At 41.4% G+C, this 18,992-nt stretch overlaps 1 protein-coding gene across 1 annotated transcript; it reads left to right on the top strand.

Annotated features, from left to right (window-relative positions):
• The first annotated feature begins 1,760 nt into the window (after nt 1-1,760).
• On the top strand, nt 1,761-9,469 carry LOC128732453 (uncharacterized). The gene is made up of 10 exons (XM_053825703.1): nt 1,761-2,007; nt 3,329-3,435; nt 3,500-4,400; nt 4,455-4,783; nt 4,851-4,958; nt 7,189-7,384; nt 7,842-7,948; nt 8,025-8,925; nt 8,984-9,315; nt 9,384-9,469. Exons 1-10 carry the CDS (start codon nt 1,823-1,825, stop codon nt 9,467-9,469), a joined length of 3,252 nt encoding a protein of 1,083 aa, XP_053681678.1. The 5' UTR covers nt 1,761-1,822.
• Nucleotides 9,470-18,992: the final 9,523 nt, after the last annotated feature.

The following is an 18,992-nucleotide window of genomic DNA, read 5'->3' as shown; positions in this document are numbered from 1 at the left end:
GACATCCGGACTGTTGACGAGAACCTGTCCTAACGACAGGTGAAAGCCATGGTAATCGTCAACAGTGAAGAACTGACTTCGTATCTTGAAGCCTGCCGATTTCATATCAACTTCTTGTGCGATGTTGAACGGGAAGCAAGAAATACCATCGCCCACTCAAAGTCCCCTGCGCGATTCAAACTGGCTTTAATAACGCTCCCGATACGCATTTATCCTACACCATCCATCGTGGCCTTAATCAATCTTGTCAGCTTCCCGGGAGGCGTCGTTTTCATTCGTCATTTTCCAGAGCTCTTCACGCTCGATATTATCATAGGCAGCCTTCAAATCTATGAAGAGGTAGTCCGTAGGGACTTGATATTCGTGACACTTTTGGAGGATCTACCGCAACATTTCGACTTGTCGCCCTTCTTGGATTTTATTGGTCTTATTATAAGCCTCCTTACACACCTCTGGTAACTGTTCTGTTTCCCAGATTCTGACTATCATCCATCTGCCGTCGTTGGCAGCTTCCTTATTATTAGTGAGCTGCTTGATGCTGTCAGCCATTTCAACTATGCTGTCTTGACACTACGCGTCTGCGCCATTCAAATGCTCATTGTAGTGCTGCTTCTACCTTTCGATCACCTCACTTTCATCCGTCAAGATACCTCCATTATCATCCCGAAATATTTCGACTGACGGCACAGCCTGTAGGAGATACTTTGATTTTTTTGTAGAAGTTGTTCCATTTCTTTCATCCATTCCTGTCTGATTGACGACAAAACACCAGTGAATTTGTAAATAAATCATAATGTATAATTTTGCTTTTGTTTTTGCTGATTGTTGCCCAAATCCTGCGTAAAGAAAATAATTTTAGGGACAACAAATATTCGTGAATAATCATTTTCTCTAACAGCGGGACTCAAATGGTTAAGAATCGATTTGTTTTCAGACACATCTCACGGGAAGTTTACTCTCTGACTACTGAGCGAAAACTGCCAGCGCGCCACGGGAACCGACGAGAGTCTAGTTGAACTACACAATCGCAACGGCAGAGTAGTCCATATCTCTGAGAGCCGTCTCCGCAAACCGCAACGTCACAACCGATAAGATAAGACGACGGGACGGGAAACCGACGTCACATGGCATTACTGCTGCCCATGCGTTTGAGAGCATTGCTTCTCTTCTGCTTCTGCTGGTGCTTTCGCTATTGTAATCACCAACCACCGCCAGACAGAACATTGCATTACCTTCTTTTCACCAAAACAAGAGTACGAAAATCGATCAGAAAACACCGAATCGTCTGAAATATAAATCGGATGTTTACCTAGAAATGTTGGCATAGGTTGTAAATTGCCCATAAAAAAAACTTGATGGCTTCCTTTTTGCTGCTAGGTGGATTAATCCAAGCTATCTCTAATCTCTCCGCTTTTGGTTTTAATTTTCGGTTCTCACTGCAAACATGCTATTTGCTATCAGTGCGTCGGTAAGCACACGAAGGCATACCCGAATAATGATAATGTTACGACCTCTCTCTGGAAAGGTTGCCAAATATTGGGTTTTGGGTCCCAAGGGGATCACGACGAATTGATTTTCGTTTATGTTAGGGTTCAGGTTTTGTGTAGAAATAATTTACAAAATCAAACTTCATTGACGCCCACGATATGCTTCCACAGCTGGCAACACTTGCTGTCAATCAATTTAAATTGACTTTTTCTACCGCAGGCCGAACCAGTTTGGCTTGGATCGTAGTTCGGACCAGTCGAAAGCTCTCAGAACGCAGGCGAAAAACCGCTGACAAGAAACAAAACCCTAGCAAGTGCACAGGTAAAGCGAGAAAATGTCATCCGACCATCGTACCTGCCCGATGAATGGCCACCAGCACAATGACCTGGCTCATACAAACGGGAGCACATCGGAAGCACGAGAGGAATTTTTGGCCAGCTTCAAGCGTCCGGATCTACCATCGCGCTGTACCTGGACGGCCGATACTAAGGAGCCGAGCCCACATCATCATAATGAGCTGTGAGTATGTTAGAACCTACGTGTACTGCTGAATGGCATGGGTAGAGTGGCATGTGTGTAAAGCAGTGTAGGTTGTAAAATAATTTCGCATGATAGATTCCATATTGTGTGTGCTTTTGGTTAAGAACAAAACAGAAAGTACAAAATTACTCTATTTTTTGGAAGCATTCGCTTGTACGTAGACCAGGTGAATGATGTGATTTGCTGTTTGCAAAAAGCAAAATGTTCTAGATTTATTTTTGCCCGTTTACAAGACTTAATCGTACGACTTTTTCAATGTAAAATCAAATTTTTGAATTGATTGATTACAATGTGCTAAGAGCAACTTGTCTATTAAAATTTTTCACGTGGCTTAAAGGATTAGGGACGATTTTTAAAGTTCTTGAGTATCGATTAGTTTTCGAAGTTTTGAAACCATGGTATCTATCTAATATCTATCTTTAAGATTTCTAAATCATGATCTCTGAAGATAAATACTAAAATTTCTACCATCTAAATCCTCTGAATCAAACTCTTCCCTTGAATCAAACAGAGGAACGGGCTGTAGAGCAAAATGAATATTTCATTGATTAAAACTTTTCATCATCAGTTTAAACGACTGTTTTCAACTATTCTTCCTAACTAAAAACACGCCTTTTTTGCTATCAGTTTTCCTGTTATCTGGAACATATTTTTCGCTATCTGTCATAAAAAAAACTGGTGTTTTGGACTGTGCTATTAAATTCATGAAAGCTTCACCATATATTTTGTCTTTAATTGAGCTAGAAAACAAACTCAGATAACCTATCGTGTGGGTCAACATCAGAATTGCGTCTGAAATGAACAGCAAAAAAGTCCCTGAAAATGATGCGAATAACGCATCATACAAATTTAGATTATAGTAATAAGCTGAACTTAACGACATTTCAACTGTTTAAACATTGTTAAAAACTATTGCTATTGTCATTTTGGAAGACGCCTACTATGTCAATTGTTTAATTAACAAGTGAAGAATCTAAACATCACGCGTAGCACTGACCATGTACACAAACAGCTACATTTGAATCGATTATGTTATTTCCAATTACATAAATTTCTTATCAGCGGAAAACAAACCGCAAAACCCTAGAGCAGTGTCGAGACCACTGACTCAACCCGACGACCAACAGCGAAGCAATTTTTCTGCTGTGAACGCATTGCGATAAGCAGCGTCTGTGCGCTGATACTGCCACGCGAACAGGTGCTTCCGCGTAGTGATAAACCGAAAAGAGTAATCATAAGATAGGAAGACTTTCGAATATTACCACTGTAATCACGCTTTTGTTTATTTCTCCGTTTTCAGTACTCCTCGCCCAAAACACTTGCAAACGATTCTTCAAGCCGTCGGTAACACGCCACTGGTCAAACTGAACAAAATCCCCCAAGCCGCCGGCTTGAAATGCAATCTCTGTAAGTAACTGTAAACATTTCCCTTCCACTAGTTAGTACTCAACTCTTTCCTCAATCCTTGCAGATGCCAAATGCGAATTTCTTAGCCCGGGTGGCTCGGTGAAGGATCGCATCGGGCTGCGTATGATCGAGGAAGCTGAGCGGAAGGGTCTGCTGAAGCCAGGTTGTACCATCATCGAACCGACTTCCGGAAACACCGGCATTGGGCTGGCCATGGGCGCTGCCGTCAAGGGCTATAAATGTCTGATCGTCATGCCGGAGAAGATGTCAAACGAAAAGGTCGACACGTTGAAGGCTCTCGGTGCCCAAGTGATTCGCACGCCAACCGAGGCGGCATTCGATTCACCGGAAGGACTGATAGCTGTCGCACAACGTCTACAGCGGGAGATTCCCGACTCAGTCGTGTTGAATCAATACACCAATGCAGGCAATCCATTGGCTCACTACGATGGAACGGGAGCGGAGATTTTAGATCAGTTAGACGGTAACGTAGACATGGTGGTTGTCGGTGCAGGAACCGGCGGAACCGTCGCTGGCATCGGTAGAAAAATCAAGGAAGTTAAACCTAATTGCGTAATCGTTGGGGCCGATCCGGAAGGATCGATTTTGGCATTGCCAGACGCAATGAATAAGTCGGATGTATCCTTTTATGAAGTTGAAGGTGTAGGATACGATTTTATTCCGACGGTACTGGACCGGAGTGTGGTGGATCGCTGGGTTAAATTCAACGACAAAGCCGCTCTGCCGATGGCACGTCGTCTGATAGCGGAAGAAGGCTTCCTCTGTGGAGGAAGCAGTGGTGGAAATGTGGCAGTTGCTTTGGAGGCTGCCAAAGACCTCGTGGAAGGACAAAACTGCGTCGTTATTCTACCGGACAACATTCGCAACTACCTAACCAAATTCGTTTCGGACAACTGGATGGAGGCTCGCAATTTTAAACCTTCCACCAATGTTCACAATCATACGTAAGTTGCTGACGATTCATTTAAAAAAAATTGTACTAAACTAAATGATTTCAGGTGGTGGAATAACCCCATAACGAACTTGAACCTTGCAACACCACTGACGATCAGTCCGTCGGAAACGATTCGAAAGGCAATCGACATCATGAAGACCAACAACGTAAACCAGCTGCCAGTGATCGAATGGGACTGCACGATCAAGGGAACTGTCTATCTGCCGAATGTGATGAGCAAACTGCTTAACCGATTGGTCACACCGGAAGATCCCGTATCTCGAGCGATATTTAAGTTGTTCGTCAAGATCGACCAAACGGACTGCGTCGGGCATGCCTCGCGTATCTTGGAGAAAGACCCATTCGTACTGATTGTGCGCAACGAGAAACAACGTAAGTATGGAGGAATGAGTTCCAGTGGAGCAGCAGCTAATTAGGTGACATTTGTTTTTTTTTACAGAATCAGACTCGGAGAAACCTAAGCCCGTAGAAACACTCGTAGGAATCGTAACGCAACGTGACATGCTGAACTACGTTGTTGACGCGGAAAACCTGACCAACGGAGCCTGAGAGACAAAGGGAGGATGCATTTTTAGGTTTTATACGAAATCAACATCTCTGATTGACGAGTTAATGTAAAATTTTAGGTACTGAAATTTAATGGTCGACAAAATTTTCATTAGATATTAAAAAATTATTGCATGGGAAATAAACCTTTTTTTTACTAAAACGCACCCAACTAGATCGAGTTGAAATTATTTGAGATGCTATCTCATGTCCTTGTCGTTTTTATGTCAAGCAGCAATCGCAGCTAAAGTGGACGTTTCGCTGAAACCCCTACAACACAGTTACCAAATATATTTTGGAAATCGCTCTTTAATGTCAATAGAAAAGCACGATCAAAAAGATTGAATTCATTTCCTAATAATTTATGATTTCCTTGCAAACCTTATTTGAAGCTTATTGTTCAAAGCAGTAGTAAGGAATAAAGGAAAATGTCGTATAAAAATATTTCTGCCACCTCGAGCAAAAGCTCAGCAGAACATTTTTCGTGACTCAATTTTTGTACTTTAGACTAGCCAGATCTATGTAAGCAAAGCCTAGGTGCTAATTCCGTTATCAAAACTTGGCCTTCTGTTTTTGTACGACAGACTTTACAGCCAGCTATTAGAATACAGGACAATTGCAGGGCTAGTTGCTATGATCCTATCAATTCCAACAGCCTTTCCCAGTTGAGATTCGAACATACGACTGGCTTATTAGGCCAGCATCATACCCCGAGGCCAACTGGGAGGCAGATCTATGTACTGACTTTAAATACAACCTCTTCCGGCAAAGTTTCTGATAGAAGTGTCAAGAATAATGCCGTAAAAGTCAGCGTCCGAAAGATACAGCAATGTAAGGTCCCCTCTGGTTGATACATTTTTAAACTCAAACTGAAGAAAATAAATCATAAAATTATGGGACTGAGACTCTAATATCGACATTCTTGATGCATTCTTAAAACATTTTTAGGAATATTTAAATAATTGATTCAATTGTTTAGTTGTTTTAAATCGGGAGTTTCTTATGGTCTCGAACAGTCAATTATTATAATATGAAATTATACCTAAAGCTAAGCCAAGTTCCCGAAGAAAATTAGCAGTATAGACTCAGTTCATAGCTTGAAATGGACATTGCAATAAATTACGATGGCATATTATTTTAGAGATTTTAGATTGCAATTCAAATGCCAATCTATAATATATCTAGAGCCCTTTTCAATATTTTTTTCTGCACTGTCATAACTACTGTGCAAATTTTAACTGTTTCGATGTGAATTAATACAATCTATTCCAACGGTTAGTATACTCCGTTCACGCCGTTCTAATACTCATAAATCGCAGCAACTTCCTCAACTTGGTGAGAGTCACCAAGCCAGCGAACGAGACATGCATCGAGCGACGCCGTCTCTCAAACTCAATACCAGCTTATCGGCGCAGTGAAAGAAACATTCAAACGACGATGTAGTACACACTGGCTGCTGCTTTCGTTCGATCAACCGCTTTTCCACACATCAACAGCTGCGGCTGCAGCAACAGTTTTCTGACAACCAAAACACGCACCGACGCGCGAGCATCGACCCTTTTCCGCAGATACGATGGTAAAGTGGTAAACGCGCGCATACCATAAGCATAACAGACGCGCCGCCGCAGCACGCCCGTGAAGAACGGATCAAAGCAGCGTAAGATTGGTACAATTGGGCCGTTTTTTGGAGGTGTGTCGTCTCATCATGACTCAGCGGAAAAATTGATAAAAGAAAAATCAGGTGGTTTTCAGGAAACTTGGAATGTTTATAGGAAAAGCCGGAAAACCAATCCTTGAAGGAAGTGCTCTGTGTAAACGTGGAAAGTGTGCACAAAATTTAAAATGTTCATCGATTCGTTGTGCCATTGCAAACCAGATAATCAGAACTAAGCATTTCGAGTTCAGTGAAAGTTTTGAGCGAAAAGCAAACGATCAACTATTTTAGTCATGTTTTTCGATCACAGTGTTCATAAATAATTATAATAGTAATTATGAAAATACAACGGAATCCCCCGATTAGAATGTTGCATCACCTTTGCTTTGCAAGTGCGAATTCTAGCCGAATTTGTTTTTTCTTTTATCTCCCACATGCGTTCAACGTCATGCGATTTGCGGACACATTAGCAGTTCATATAAATAGTCCCCCGTTAGCCATGGGCAGCATCAGTCAACAGTCAGTGGTCCTCAGGTCAATACGGAATAATCCGGAATCAGGTGAAAAGTGCTTCAAGTGTCAGGAAGAACCAGAGTGTCGAACAGAATGGGACTTGAACATCGTCAGTGCCCCATGAATGGACATGGACATTCAGATGATAAAACCAATTCGGCTCAAGATTTTAACGCATACTTCGTGCGTCCTGATTTGCAATCCCGATGTACCTGGAAGCTGGGAACACAAGAAGCTAATCCCCATCCGAATTTGGCACCGTAAGTAAATATGCCTGATGGCGTAAGAATAGTTTAGGAAGCAAGAGATTTTCAAAAACTTACCTTTAGCCTCTCTGGGGGACTACACCGGAACAACTTTAAACAGCTTCACTAATCAATTGAAATTATTTCTCTAAATATTTCTATTCAATTCGTAAAATATTCTTTTAGTGCAAGTGCCTTGAATTATTAGACTGAAAGCAGTGAAAAATTAATTAATCATAAAGCGTTCTTTAATAATGCAAGTGGTTTTGAAAAACTTACCTTTAAATTTTAATTGTGATGCACAACAGCGAATTTAATTGAAATAATGTTTTCCAATATTTTCCCGTACTCGTGCAACTATTCCACCTACTTAAGTTGGCTGGATAAAATCATTATTAGGCTGTAAATATCGAAATGTTTAAATTATGCAAAATTCTAAAAATACATTGAATATATTCATTTCCAAAACTAGCATCCACAACCCAAAAGCGATCAATAACATTTTGGAGGCAATTGGAAATACTCCTTTGGTCAAACTTAACAAAATCCCCCAGCAATTCGGAGTAAAATGTAACGTTTGTAAGTGTGCACAGCAGTAACCAGGCAAAGCAGCAGACTTTTTGTTTACAAACCGCCACAATTTCTTTTTCCACAGATGCGAAATGCGAATTCCTCAATCCGGCCGGTTCGGTCAAGGATCGCATCGGCTTGCGTATGATCGAAGAAGCCGAAAAGCGAGGCATACTAAAGCCAGGCTATACCATCGTCGAGCCGACTTCCGGCAACACCGGTATCGGTTTGGCGCTTTCCGCTGCCATCAAGGGCTACCGCTGCGTGATCGTTATGCCGGAAAAGATGTCCAACGAAAAAGTGGACACGCTGCAGGCTCTCGGTGCCGAAGTTATCCGTACACCGAACGAGGCCGCATTCGATTCACCGGACGGACTGATCGCAGTCGCACAGCGATTACAGCGAGAAAGACCAAAAGCAGTCATCCTAAACCAATACACCAACTCGTGCAATCCATTGGCGCATTACGATGGAACCGGGACGGAAATCCTAGAACAACTGAATAATAAGGTCGACATGGTAGTAATGGGAGCGGGAACTGGAGGAACCGCCACCGGCTTGGGTAGAAAACTAAAGGAAACCAACCCCAACTGTAAAGTGATTTGCTCTGATCCGTTGGGATCGATTCTTGCTCAACCGGCACAACTGAATGAAACGGATTGCAAATTTTGGGAGGTCGAAGGTGTCGGATACGATTTTGTGCCAACGGTACTGGACCGGTCGGTTGTAGATAAATGGATTAAATACAACGACAAAGATGCTTTGAATATGGCCCGGAAATTAATCGCAGAGGAAGGTCTTCTCTGCGGGGGCAGTGCTGGTGCAAACACATACGTTGCTCTAATGGCTGCAAAGGAACTAAACGAAGACCAAAACTGCGTAGTGATCCTACCGGATAACATCCGCAACCATCTGACTAAATTCGTGTCGGATAATTGGATGGAAGCTCGTAATTTCAAGGAGAGCGTTAACGTACACAACCACAAGTGAGTAACAGATAAAACTTGTATTGAAATAAAGTTCGAACCCAGCAAATATTTTCAGATGGTGGGACCTGCCGATTGGAACTACCTTAAAACTGGTTAATCCGGTGACCATTACCCCAGAAGTTTCGATCAAAGAAGCTATCGGAATAATGAACAGCCACCGCTTCAACCAGCTGCCGGTAATCCAATTCGACGGAACGGTCAGGGGAGTGGTACACTTGCCCAATCTGGTTGCGAAGATGGTAAACTGTATGGTGAAACCAACGGATCCGGCTTCGCGTGCTATTTTTAAACAATTCGTCAAAGTAAACCGCGAGTGTACCGTCGGAAAGGTTGCTCGAATTCTGGAGAAGGATCCGTTCGTGTTGGTAACGGAAGAGGAAAAAATTCGTTAGTACCGACCGAAGATTTTTTTTGTGCAGGGATGAATCTTCTAACTTTGTTTTATTTTGTTTCAGAAACCGAAAACGAAACATTAGTGAAAAGAGAAAAAGTGGTTGGAATCTTGACTCAACGGGATATTTTGGACTTCCTTGCGAAATGATTTTCTTTTCTATGAAAAACTATTCTCAGTATATGATTAATTCATAAATGTGGTTCACCATTGTATATAGTTTATGCCTTATAACATTTTAATAAATAATAAATTCAGCACATTCAATGCAAAATTCCTTGTGTTCAGTTTCATTTCAATTACACATTACATAGTTACCAAATCCGCAAATCTTTTTTTTAACATTTTGCAGCCGGATTTGTTTGTGCCATCCCCACTCCACTCGATCCTCACCTACTCATCGGCAATTCGTTAAGCTTCTTGACGAAATGTTCGACGGAAGCGGCTCGAGATGGTGACCGCAACGCGAGCGTAGCACATCACACATTTTAGGAGAGCTTTGCTTTTGATCAGCCGCGCCAGTTTATCCGAGAATCCATTCTCGCGCTTTGTGCAACATAGCTGTTTCCGTTCGACTGTATCGTATGCTGTCTTGAACTCAACAAAAGTATGATAAGTGAGCACGTGGTATTCACGACATCTCTTAAGGATAATTTGAACATTTGAGCCGATCGTCCTATTTGTAGATGATGCAAATTACTCCTCCTATCCAATTCTCCGGTAATCTCTCCACCCTGGATCCTGAGAATTATTGAATACAATGAAAGCTGTTGCTAGCGGTTCTTTACCATGTTTGCAAAGTTCAACCGGAAGCCGGTCCTCCTCAGGGTCGTGATAAACTGATTCCGCGCTCGTCGATTCTTGATGAAATTATCCCTCGTAGAAATCCTTAGATACTTTTTCAAGTTATTCCCCGTTCATCGCTTGCAGCCATTCCTCGTTTAACCAGTCAATTCGTACGGTCGAGGGTTCATCAGCTAGCATCGCAGTTGCGGTCTGTCCGGGCAAAGCATATCGTGTTTAACCCGTTTTTAAGGACCGTAGCGATAGCACCCAGTTCCAACGGAAAGAAAGAGTTTCATTCAGTGGTCGCGTGATTTTGTGCAGTTGCCCAAATATCCGCACTCCGTAGAGTTCGCCAGTTTGGTACGATCGAATACTACGTAACTACGTGACTGTGGATCAAATTTCTATTATCCATCATATTTTGCGGAAATGTCGGGAGTACAACGTGTCCACACTAACATCTTCGATCAGTCGATCACTAACATCAGTCGATCAAGAGCAGTCGATGTCAAAGCGCCTGGTGTTGAGCTTAGAGCGGCCAGGCGCTCTACAAACAGGTTAGGTATAGTCAGAAAACCTGTTTCCAGGAGCTATGCCGCGATGCGGACTCAAATTCCTGGAACAGTGCCTATCAGATGGAAATGGTTAACGCCCGTTACGGAAAGCAAAACCGGGCTGGCAAGAATGCAGTATGGATTCCGTAAAGAAACGTCCACCGTCGATACCATCAAATCAGTCATAGCGAAAGTCGAGAAGCCCATGAGGCATAACAGGAGGCGGGGGCCCGACAATGTGCCATAGTCACGACCAACGTCACAGCGCTAGTTGTGGAGTGATCGCCCGAACGCTGCAAAAGATGAGGGTACCGAACTTTGAGAACCGGACGTTAGTGTGCGACACGGCTGATAGTGCCATGATACCAAGTCTGACAGTATGTGTTCGATAGACCTTGATTCCCGGTCCCACATTCTGGAACGCTCACTGGTTTTACTAACGATATTGTCTTAACGGTGGTAGGCCAGTTCTTCGAGGTTGAAAGCTGGCATCAGATGCCATAGGCATAATAAAGGGATCACACCATTAGACGGAAGCTGTGAGGCGGTCCTTGAGGTCAAAATTACGGTATGGGAACAAGTGATTGTCTCGAAACGTGTCAAGGTGTCTTAGTGCGTCAGATGTTGAGACAACCAGCCACGTCGATTATACTTCTGGTAAGGCGTCACCGGCGGTTACTGTGCTGCCCAAAAATTATGCCGCTAAATGGCTAAATGGCAGCAGTAAGAGACGTCGGATAGCCAGCGTAGCCATGTCAATGTTTCTGAACAAACTGTTCAAACTGATGGCGCTGCGGATAACGTGCGGGTATCGCACTATATCGCTGGATGCGATAGGTGTTATTGCAATGTGATATGTGATAGAGTACAGCAGTAGATAGGGCATGTAGTAGCCAGCGTAGATAGAGTTCTTAGGCACATCATTCCTCTCAAACTAATACCTAACGGTGGTTCAGGTAGAGATAAAGAAGGTACAGCAGGAGACCTAGCCCTAGCCCTAGCCCTAGCCCTAGCCCTAGTCCTAGTCCTAGCCCTAGCCCTAGCCCTAGCCCTAGCCCTAGCCCTAGCCCTAGCCCTAGCCCTAGCCCTAGCCCTAGCCCTAGCCCTAGCCCTAGCCCTAGCCCTAGCCCTAGCCCTAGCCATAGCCATAGCCATAGCCATAGCCCTAGCCCTAGGCCCTCGCTTCCGTGAGCAGTATCACGGCTTCAAGTCCATAGAGAACTACTGGTCTAATAAGGGTTTTGTACATCGTCAGCTTCGTATGGCGGCGTGTGCTTCATGATCGTAGCGTTGTACGAAGGCAAAGCAGGCTCGATTTCCCGCTTGAATGTGCCCGTGGATCTCCTTACTAGTGTTGTCCACGGTCACCAGCGATTCCAAATACATGAACTTATCTACTACTTCTAGTTTGCCCCGCCAACGGTTACCGTCCGCGGGAGGCACGCGTTTGTTTCCTTTCATGTATGTATTTGATAATCGACGCATTTATTTTTACCTCAATCCTCCTATTCCCCGCTTTCAATCTGGCGTAGATTGCCGCCGTTGTTGCAAAGTTCCTGGCTATGATATGAAAGTCATCTGCAAAGCCTAGGAATAAGTGAAAATTATGCCTCTCGATACGATGCCCGCTCGTATGATCATCCCCTCAAGAGCGATGTTGAACAACAAGCAGGATAAGCCGTCACCTTGTCTCAACTCTCGTCGCGTCTCGATGGGACTCGAGTGTCCCCGAGATGCGCATGAAATACATCACTCGATCCAAAATAGCTCTGATCGCGTCGCGTCAGTTTATTCGGAAAACCGTATTCGAGCATTATCTGCCATAGATGGTATCGATGAAATAAATAAATGTGATGAGTAGGTATGCTGTATTCACGACATCTCTACAAGATCTGTCCATCGCTATTAGTTCTATTGGTGACGGCCGCCGTAACAGGATCTGAGAGAGTACCTGGTGGTTGACGTTTACCAGCCCTTTTCTAGATAGGACAAGCCACACGTTCTATCCATTCGTCCGGTAGCTTCTTCTTCCAAATCTTGGAAATAACCCAGCATACAGCCGTTGTCAGTATTTCTCGAGCATGTTTATAAAGATCTGCTGGCAGACAGTTCTTACCAACGGTTTTCTTGGTCTTCGGCAACCCGGTTTTTCGTTTGGCTTCTTGGAGCTCAGGTGCTGGAATATTACTATCTTCCATGGGCACTCCTAGTTTAATTTCCGTTCCGGCTTCTTTTGCAACTTCGCCATTGGGGTGTTCATCAAAGAATTGATTGTCGGCCACCTCGCGCTCGTTTATTATTAGGATCCCTCCCTCGTCCCTACACATGTCAGGCTTCGGTGAGTAGCCCTAACTAATTTGGTTCCCCTTCTCGTAAAATTGCAAACTGAAAAGTTTTGCATTTGAGGGTTTACCGCTGGGGCCTTTGTATTACTCTTTACATCGACGCAAAGACTCGTCAATAGTTTATAAAATAAATGAAATATTGTTGATGAGAACATTATATTTGTTTAGTTACTAGTAAATAAATGTTTTTATACATAATGAAATAAATTTTAGAGGGCATCCCTGGACCCCCTCCAGGGAAAATTCTTAGTTACGCCAATGGATGCTCCAGTAATGGAAGAGTTATGTCAGGGGATAGTATTTAAAGACAATTAGAATGCTCAATTTACCAGTTTCCAATTGAACTATATGATTATACTAGAGAACCCGGCGCGCGCTACGCCATTCTAGAAAGGGGGCAGATGCATAATGCTGAAGATTTACTTAATTGTAAACCTGCAACCAAGACCTTTCTTTTTGACAAACCAAGATATTTCTAAATCACCGCAAATTTGCAATCCCTGGTAACAATTTATGCAGAAATTTGTGTTTCATTTGTATAGAAGCCCCCCTTCCTCCTCTCTCTATCTCTTAGAGGAAGCAAGGTTCCATTTGCTTGATTAGTACCCGAGTTATACAGAAATTTGCATGTTTTCATTTGTATGGAAATCCACTTCTTCTAGAGGAAGAAGGGGTCTTAAACAACCACAGAAAAAAATGCTGCCTCTAGAAACCCTCACATGCCAAGTTTGGTTCCATTTGCTTGATTAATAGGAAATTTTTGCTTTATTTGTATGGAATCCCTCCTCTCTTAGAGAAAGGAGGGGTTTGAATCCACCATAGAAAAAATTTCTGCCTCCAAAAACCTTCGCATGCCAAATTTGGTTCCATTTGCTTGATTAGTTTCCGAGACATGCAGAAATTTGTGTTTCATTTGTATGGGAGCCCACCTCTTATAGGGGAGGGGGGGTCATAATTCCTCTCCTAAAGAGAGGAAGAGGGGAGGGGAGGGGTCTCAATTCCCCGTAGAAAAAGTGTTTGCCTCCAAAAACATTCATTTGCCAAATGTGGATCCATTTGCTTGATTAGCTCCCGAGTTATACACAAATCTGTATTTCATTTGTATGGGAGTCCCCCCTTCTAGAGGGAGGAGGGGCCTTAAACCACTATAGCAAAAAATCGTATCTCTGGAAACCCTCACGTGCCAAATTTTGTTCCATTTGCTTGATTAGTTCTCGAGTTATGAGGAAATTTGTATTTCATTTGTATAGGAGCCCCCCCTCCTAAAGTAGGGAGAGGTTTCAATACACCATAGAAAAAATTCTTGTCTCCAAAAACACCCACATGTCAAATTTGGTTCCATTCGCTTGATTAGTTCTCAAGTTATGAGGAAATTTGTATTTCATGTGTATGGAAGCCCCCCCTCTTAAAAGGGAGAGGGGTCATAATTCCCCTCCTAAAGAGGGGAGGGGTCTCAATTCACCATAGAAAAAAAATTGCCTACAAAAACACCCACATGCTAAATTTGGTTCCATTTGCTTGATTAGTTCTGGAGTTATGAGGAAATTTGTACTTCATTTGTATGAGAGCCCCCCCCCCCCTCCTAAAGTGGGGAGGGGTCTTAATTCAACATAGAAAAAATTCTTGTCTCCAAAAACACGCACATATAAAATTGTGTTCCATTTGCTTGATTAGTTCTCGATTTTTGCAGAAATTTGTGTTTCATTTGAATGGGGGGGAGGGATCTGTAAGCAGCATAAGAACCTTCCCTGGCACCAAAAACTCCTAATTTTCACTCCGATCGATTCAGTAGTTTTCGATTCTATAAGGAACATAGGGACAGACAGACAGAAATCCATTTTTATAGGTATAGATTCCCTTTCGCAGAACAAACTACGGCTATAATAATTGTTTTAGTTTTTGTTTACGGTCTTTCAATGATATTTTTAATGCGTTTGATTTTACGATGTCTAGAAATGTGTTGTGTTAGAATAAGAGATTTAAATTAGCAATAAGTTAGTAATCTGTACGATGTAGTCGGATGTAGTATCCGTCAGTGTTAGTTACTGTTAACCGAACCTTTCGGACGACAGAGCAACAACAACCGATAAAGTCTACGTTCGTCCAAAAACTGACTTTTTGCTTAGAGCATAATATAACATGCCCCAGTATGCGTAAGTCTCATATTGAACGATTTCTTGATTTCTCTCTGTTTCCCTCATCGTTCGTACGATGAATTCTCGCAACACAAGCGAGAGACTTTCAGTTACACTGAAGCAAATAATTCAGTTTCATCAGATTTATTTTTACGTTGATTCATCTAACTCGGTACATTCCCTACATTCACTCTCTTTTCTACTCCATTGAAAAATTATCTTAAAAAATTTCATTATCATCATCATTATCATTTTCGTCATCATCGCTATAATTTACATCACCATCATTATTCTCGTTATTAACATCATTATATTTGTCATTACCATCATTTTTGTCATACCTATCATTTTCATAATTAGTTATCATCATTTTCGTCATTTCCATCTTTCTCGTAATTTTCATCATCATCTTCATCGTATTCGTCATCACCTTCGTTATATTCGTCATTGTAATAAATTTGTTTCCATTACAATTTTCATCATTACCATCGATTTTGTCATTGCCATCTTAATTTTCGAAGTTTCCATCATTATTCCCATCTTTATTTTCATCGTTTCCATCATCGTTTTCGTTATTTCCATCAGCATTTTCATCATGACCATTTTCATTTTCGTTATCATCATCATTTTCTTCATTATTTTGATTTTTGTCAATTCCATCGTTATTTTCGTCACTACCAGCATCGTTTTTTGACATTACCATCATAATTTTTTTCATCACCATCTTTAATTTCATCATTTTCGTTAACACATTTTATCGTATTCGTCATCTCCGTTCGTTCATCATATTCATCATCTTCGTAAATATCATCATTTTCGTCATTTCAATCATTTTCGACATTGCCTTCATCGTATTCGTCATCACTTTCATTATATTCGTCATTATCAACTTTATTCTCGTCATTATCATTTCCGTCATTTCCATAATCATTTGCGACATTTTCGTTTCCATTACAATTTTCGTTATTACCATCATTACCATATTCATCATCTCCTTCATTTTCATAATTATCATAATCATTTTCAACATTCCATTATAATTTTCATTTCCTTTATCACCATTTCCATTCCTATTTTCGATATCATCGTTTTCGCTTCAAACTCATGCCACAATGTGTTGTGAAAATCAAGCTTTAGTTGCCAATATCTAAATTACACTGTATTTCGTCCTTTTCATTTCGATACTCAGAAAAAACTGGCAAAAACACGCACACAACCAAGAAAGTTCCTCTCAATGGAGCTATCGCACACAAGCGATTCAAACGCACACGAGCGATTTTCAACAGCCCTCCCAGAGGCGTTCAATATACGCATACCAGCGTATTTCAATAAAGTAAGACGCGCCCAAGCGAATTACTATAAGTCCCGCTCAGGGGAGATATCGCACTCAAGCGATTCAAACGTACACGAGCGTTTTTCAACAGCCCTCCCAGAGGCGTTCAATATACGCATACCAGCGTATTTCAATAAAGTAAGACGCGCCCAAGCGAATTACTATAAGTCCCGCTCAGGGGAGACATCGCACTCAAGCGATTCAAACGCACACGAGCGTTTTTAATAGCCCTCCCAGAGGCGTTCAATCTACGCATACCAGCGTATTTCATTAAATTATTCTGCCTTCTCAGAGGCGCACGAAGCATGCGTACACAAACCAAACAGACGCGCACAAACGTCTTTCGTTCCGTTTCAAACAGGCGTTTGCCAGACGCCACCAATTATTCACTGAATAATTTAACCAGAAACTATACTCACTCTTTGGGAGCATTTTCCTTCTGCGCCAATGTAGTATCCGTCAGTGTTAGTTACTGTTAACCGAACCTTTCGGACGACAGAGCAACAACAACCGATAAAGTCTACGTTCGTCCAAAAACTGACTTTTTGCTTAGAGCATAATATAACATGCCCCAGTATGCGTAAGTCTCATATTGAACGATTTCTTGATTTCTCTGTTTCCCTCATCGTTCGTACGATGAATTCTCGCAACACAAGCGAGAGACTTTCAGTTACACTGAAGCAAATAATTCAGTTTCATCAGATTTATTTTTACGTTGATTCATCTAACTCGGTGCATTCCCTACATCGGAGATGGTACATAAATAAATAAAATATGGTGCACTATAATGTTAGCTTTCAGGCCAAGCCAGCGCACTAGAGAGAAAAAAGACGAAGCAAAACTTTCAATGGGAGTGCGCTTTTATTAGATGGTTTTGAATACTCAACTGTAGTGACATATCATATCAGATACAGGTTTTACACACAATACACAATGATGTATTTGAAAAGCTATTTTGTAGCGTTATTTAAGAAATAATCATAATCATCAACATTTTCCAAATGCTATCTTTCTTGTTCGCACCAATGCCGTTTGATGCTAGCGTTGCCTCGGCCATACCAATACCATAAAAACATACCAAAATTAAACGATTCTGTTGGTTAATATGTCTAACATATTGCTTTTCCTGACATTAGTCTGTGCTCCTAAAGTAGTGGTAATGTTCCTCTAATAGTGGAAAATTTGCCTGCAATTGTGGAATTTTGTTTACCGCCCTTAGTAACGCTTGCAGTGAGCATGGAAACAGGTGGCTGGTGGATAACAGCGTAGGCTTGTTAAAATGCTATGAATTGTTGCGAATTTTGTAGCCAATCTGTTCAAAAGGAATTTATCATGTCTGTACCAACATCCTAAATTTTAACTGCACCTTAGATAAAACTGTTAACAGATATATATTTAACAGTGAAGAATTGAAATTCTCGTAGAATTATTCTAAAATCCGCCAAAATAATGACATGATTCGCGTTTCCACTATTACTGGTACACATCCACTAGGCCGTATGAATAAAACAGTTTGCTGTGCTTTTCCCGCTTAAATCGTATGGGAGCATTTGCTCTAACTCCTTTATTCATACGGCCTACTATTACTGGTACATCTACCCTAGTCTCTTATCTCGATCGACGATCGACGATCAATGGATTTTAAAATATCGTGCGAAGCGAAACAAACGTGCAAAAATTACGTTTAAAAACGGGCACAAAATTCAGTGATTCAAAAAAACACTGCATAAAAAATAATTGTCTTAAGGAATAATTAACAAAAATTAAGCTTGAGTTTTCTGTTGTTTCATGTATTTATCCAGCTCACCTGCAAATCGCCAAACATTAAACACTGCATTCTCTGCATTCACTATAATCACACAATTGCTCACCAATTACTAAATATAACCAATTAGTTTTCACCATTTCCACACTCAGAAAACACTGGAAAATGCACCTTTCTGGGTCACACAAGGCAGAACCGCCGATTTTCAATCGGATTTGCACTTATAATTTGAAAAGCGGACAACAACCTGATCGTAAAACCTGTGAAAACGTGATTAGAAACTCCATCATAGTTGCACCGATTTGCTATACACATCACTTTTGAATATTACACCGTTTTCAGCAACACGCTAAACACGAGTTCGGTAACATCGCAATTAATTGTTACGTTAGAATATTATTGATTGTTCGAGTTAATTTGGTAACGAACGTAACGAACATAAATGCGCGAATTGAAAGAATTCATTGAATGCATTTTTAATTACAGGTGATAACTAATGTATATGTATTTTGTAAACAATTGTCACTGCATAATTCCCACTGATATTCATATTGGGTAAGCTAAAAAAAACAGGCCAAATTAATATAAACCTATCCCAGATTAGTTGAAAATTAAGATAAACTTTTTTGCAAGGCAGCTTTCAAATGTCAAAAGGAAAATGTTGCAAAAAACATTCATTTATAAGCGTTTATTTTGCAAACAGTTAAAATGGCTATTCTATTGCTTCCTTTTCAGAAGATTTTCTCTTTCTCCGT

Source organism: Sabethes cyaneus, chromosome 1 (genome assembly GCF_943734655.1).
Source record: "Sabethes cyaneus chromosome 1, idSabCyanKW18_F2, whole genome shotgun sequence".
NCBI lineage: Eukaryota > Metazoa > Arthropoda > Insecta > Diptera > Culicidae > Sabethes > Sabethes cyaneus.
This window is presented reverse-complemented; position numbering and strand designations above follow the sequence as displayed.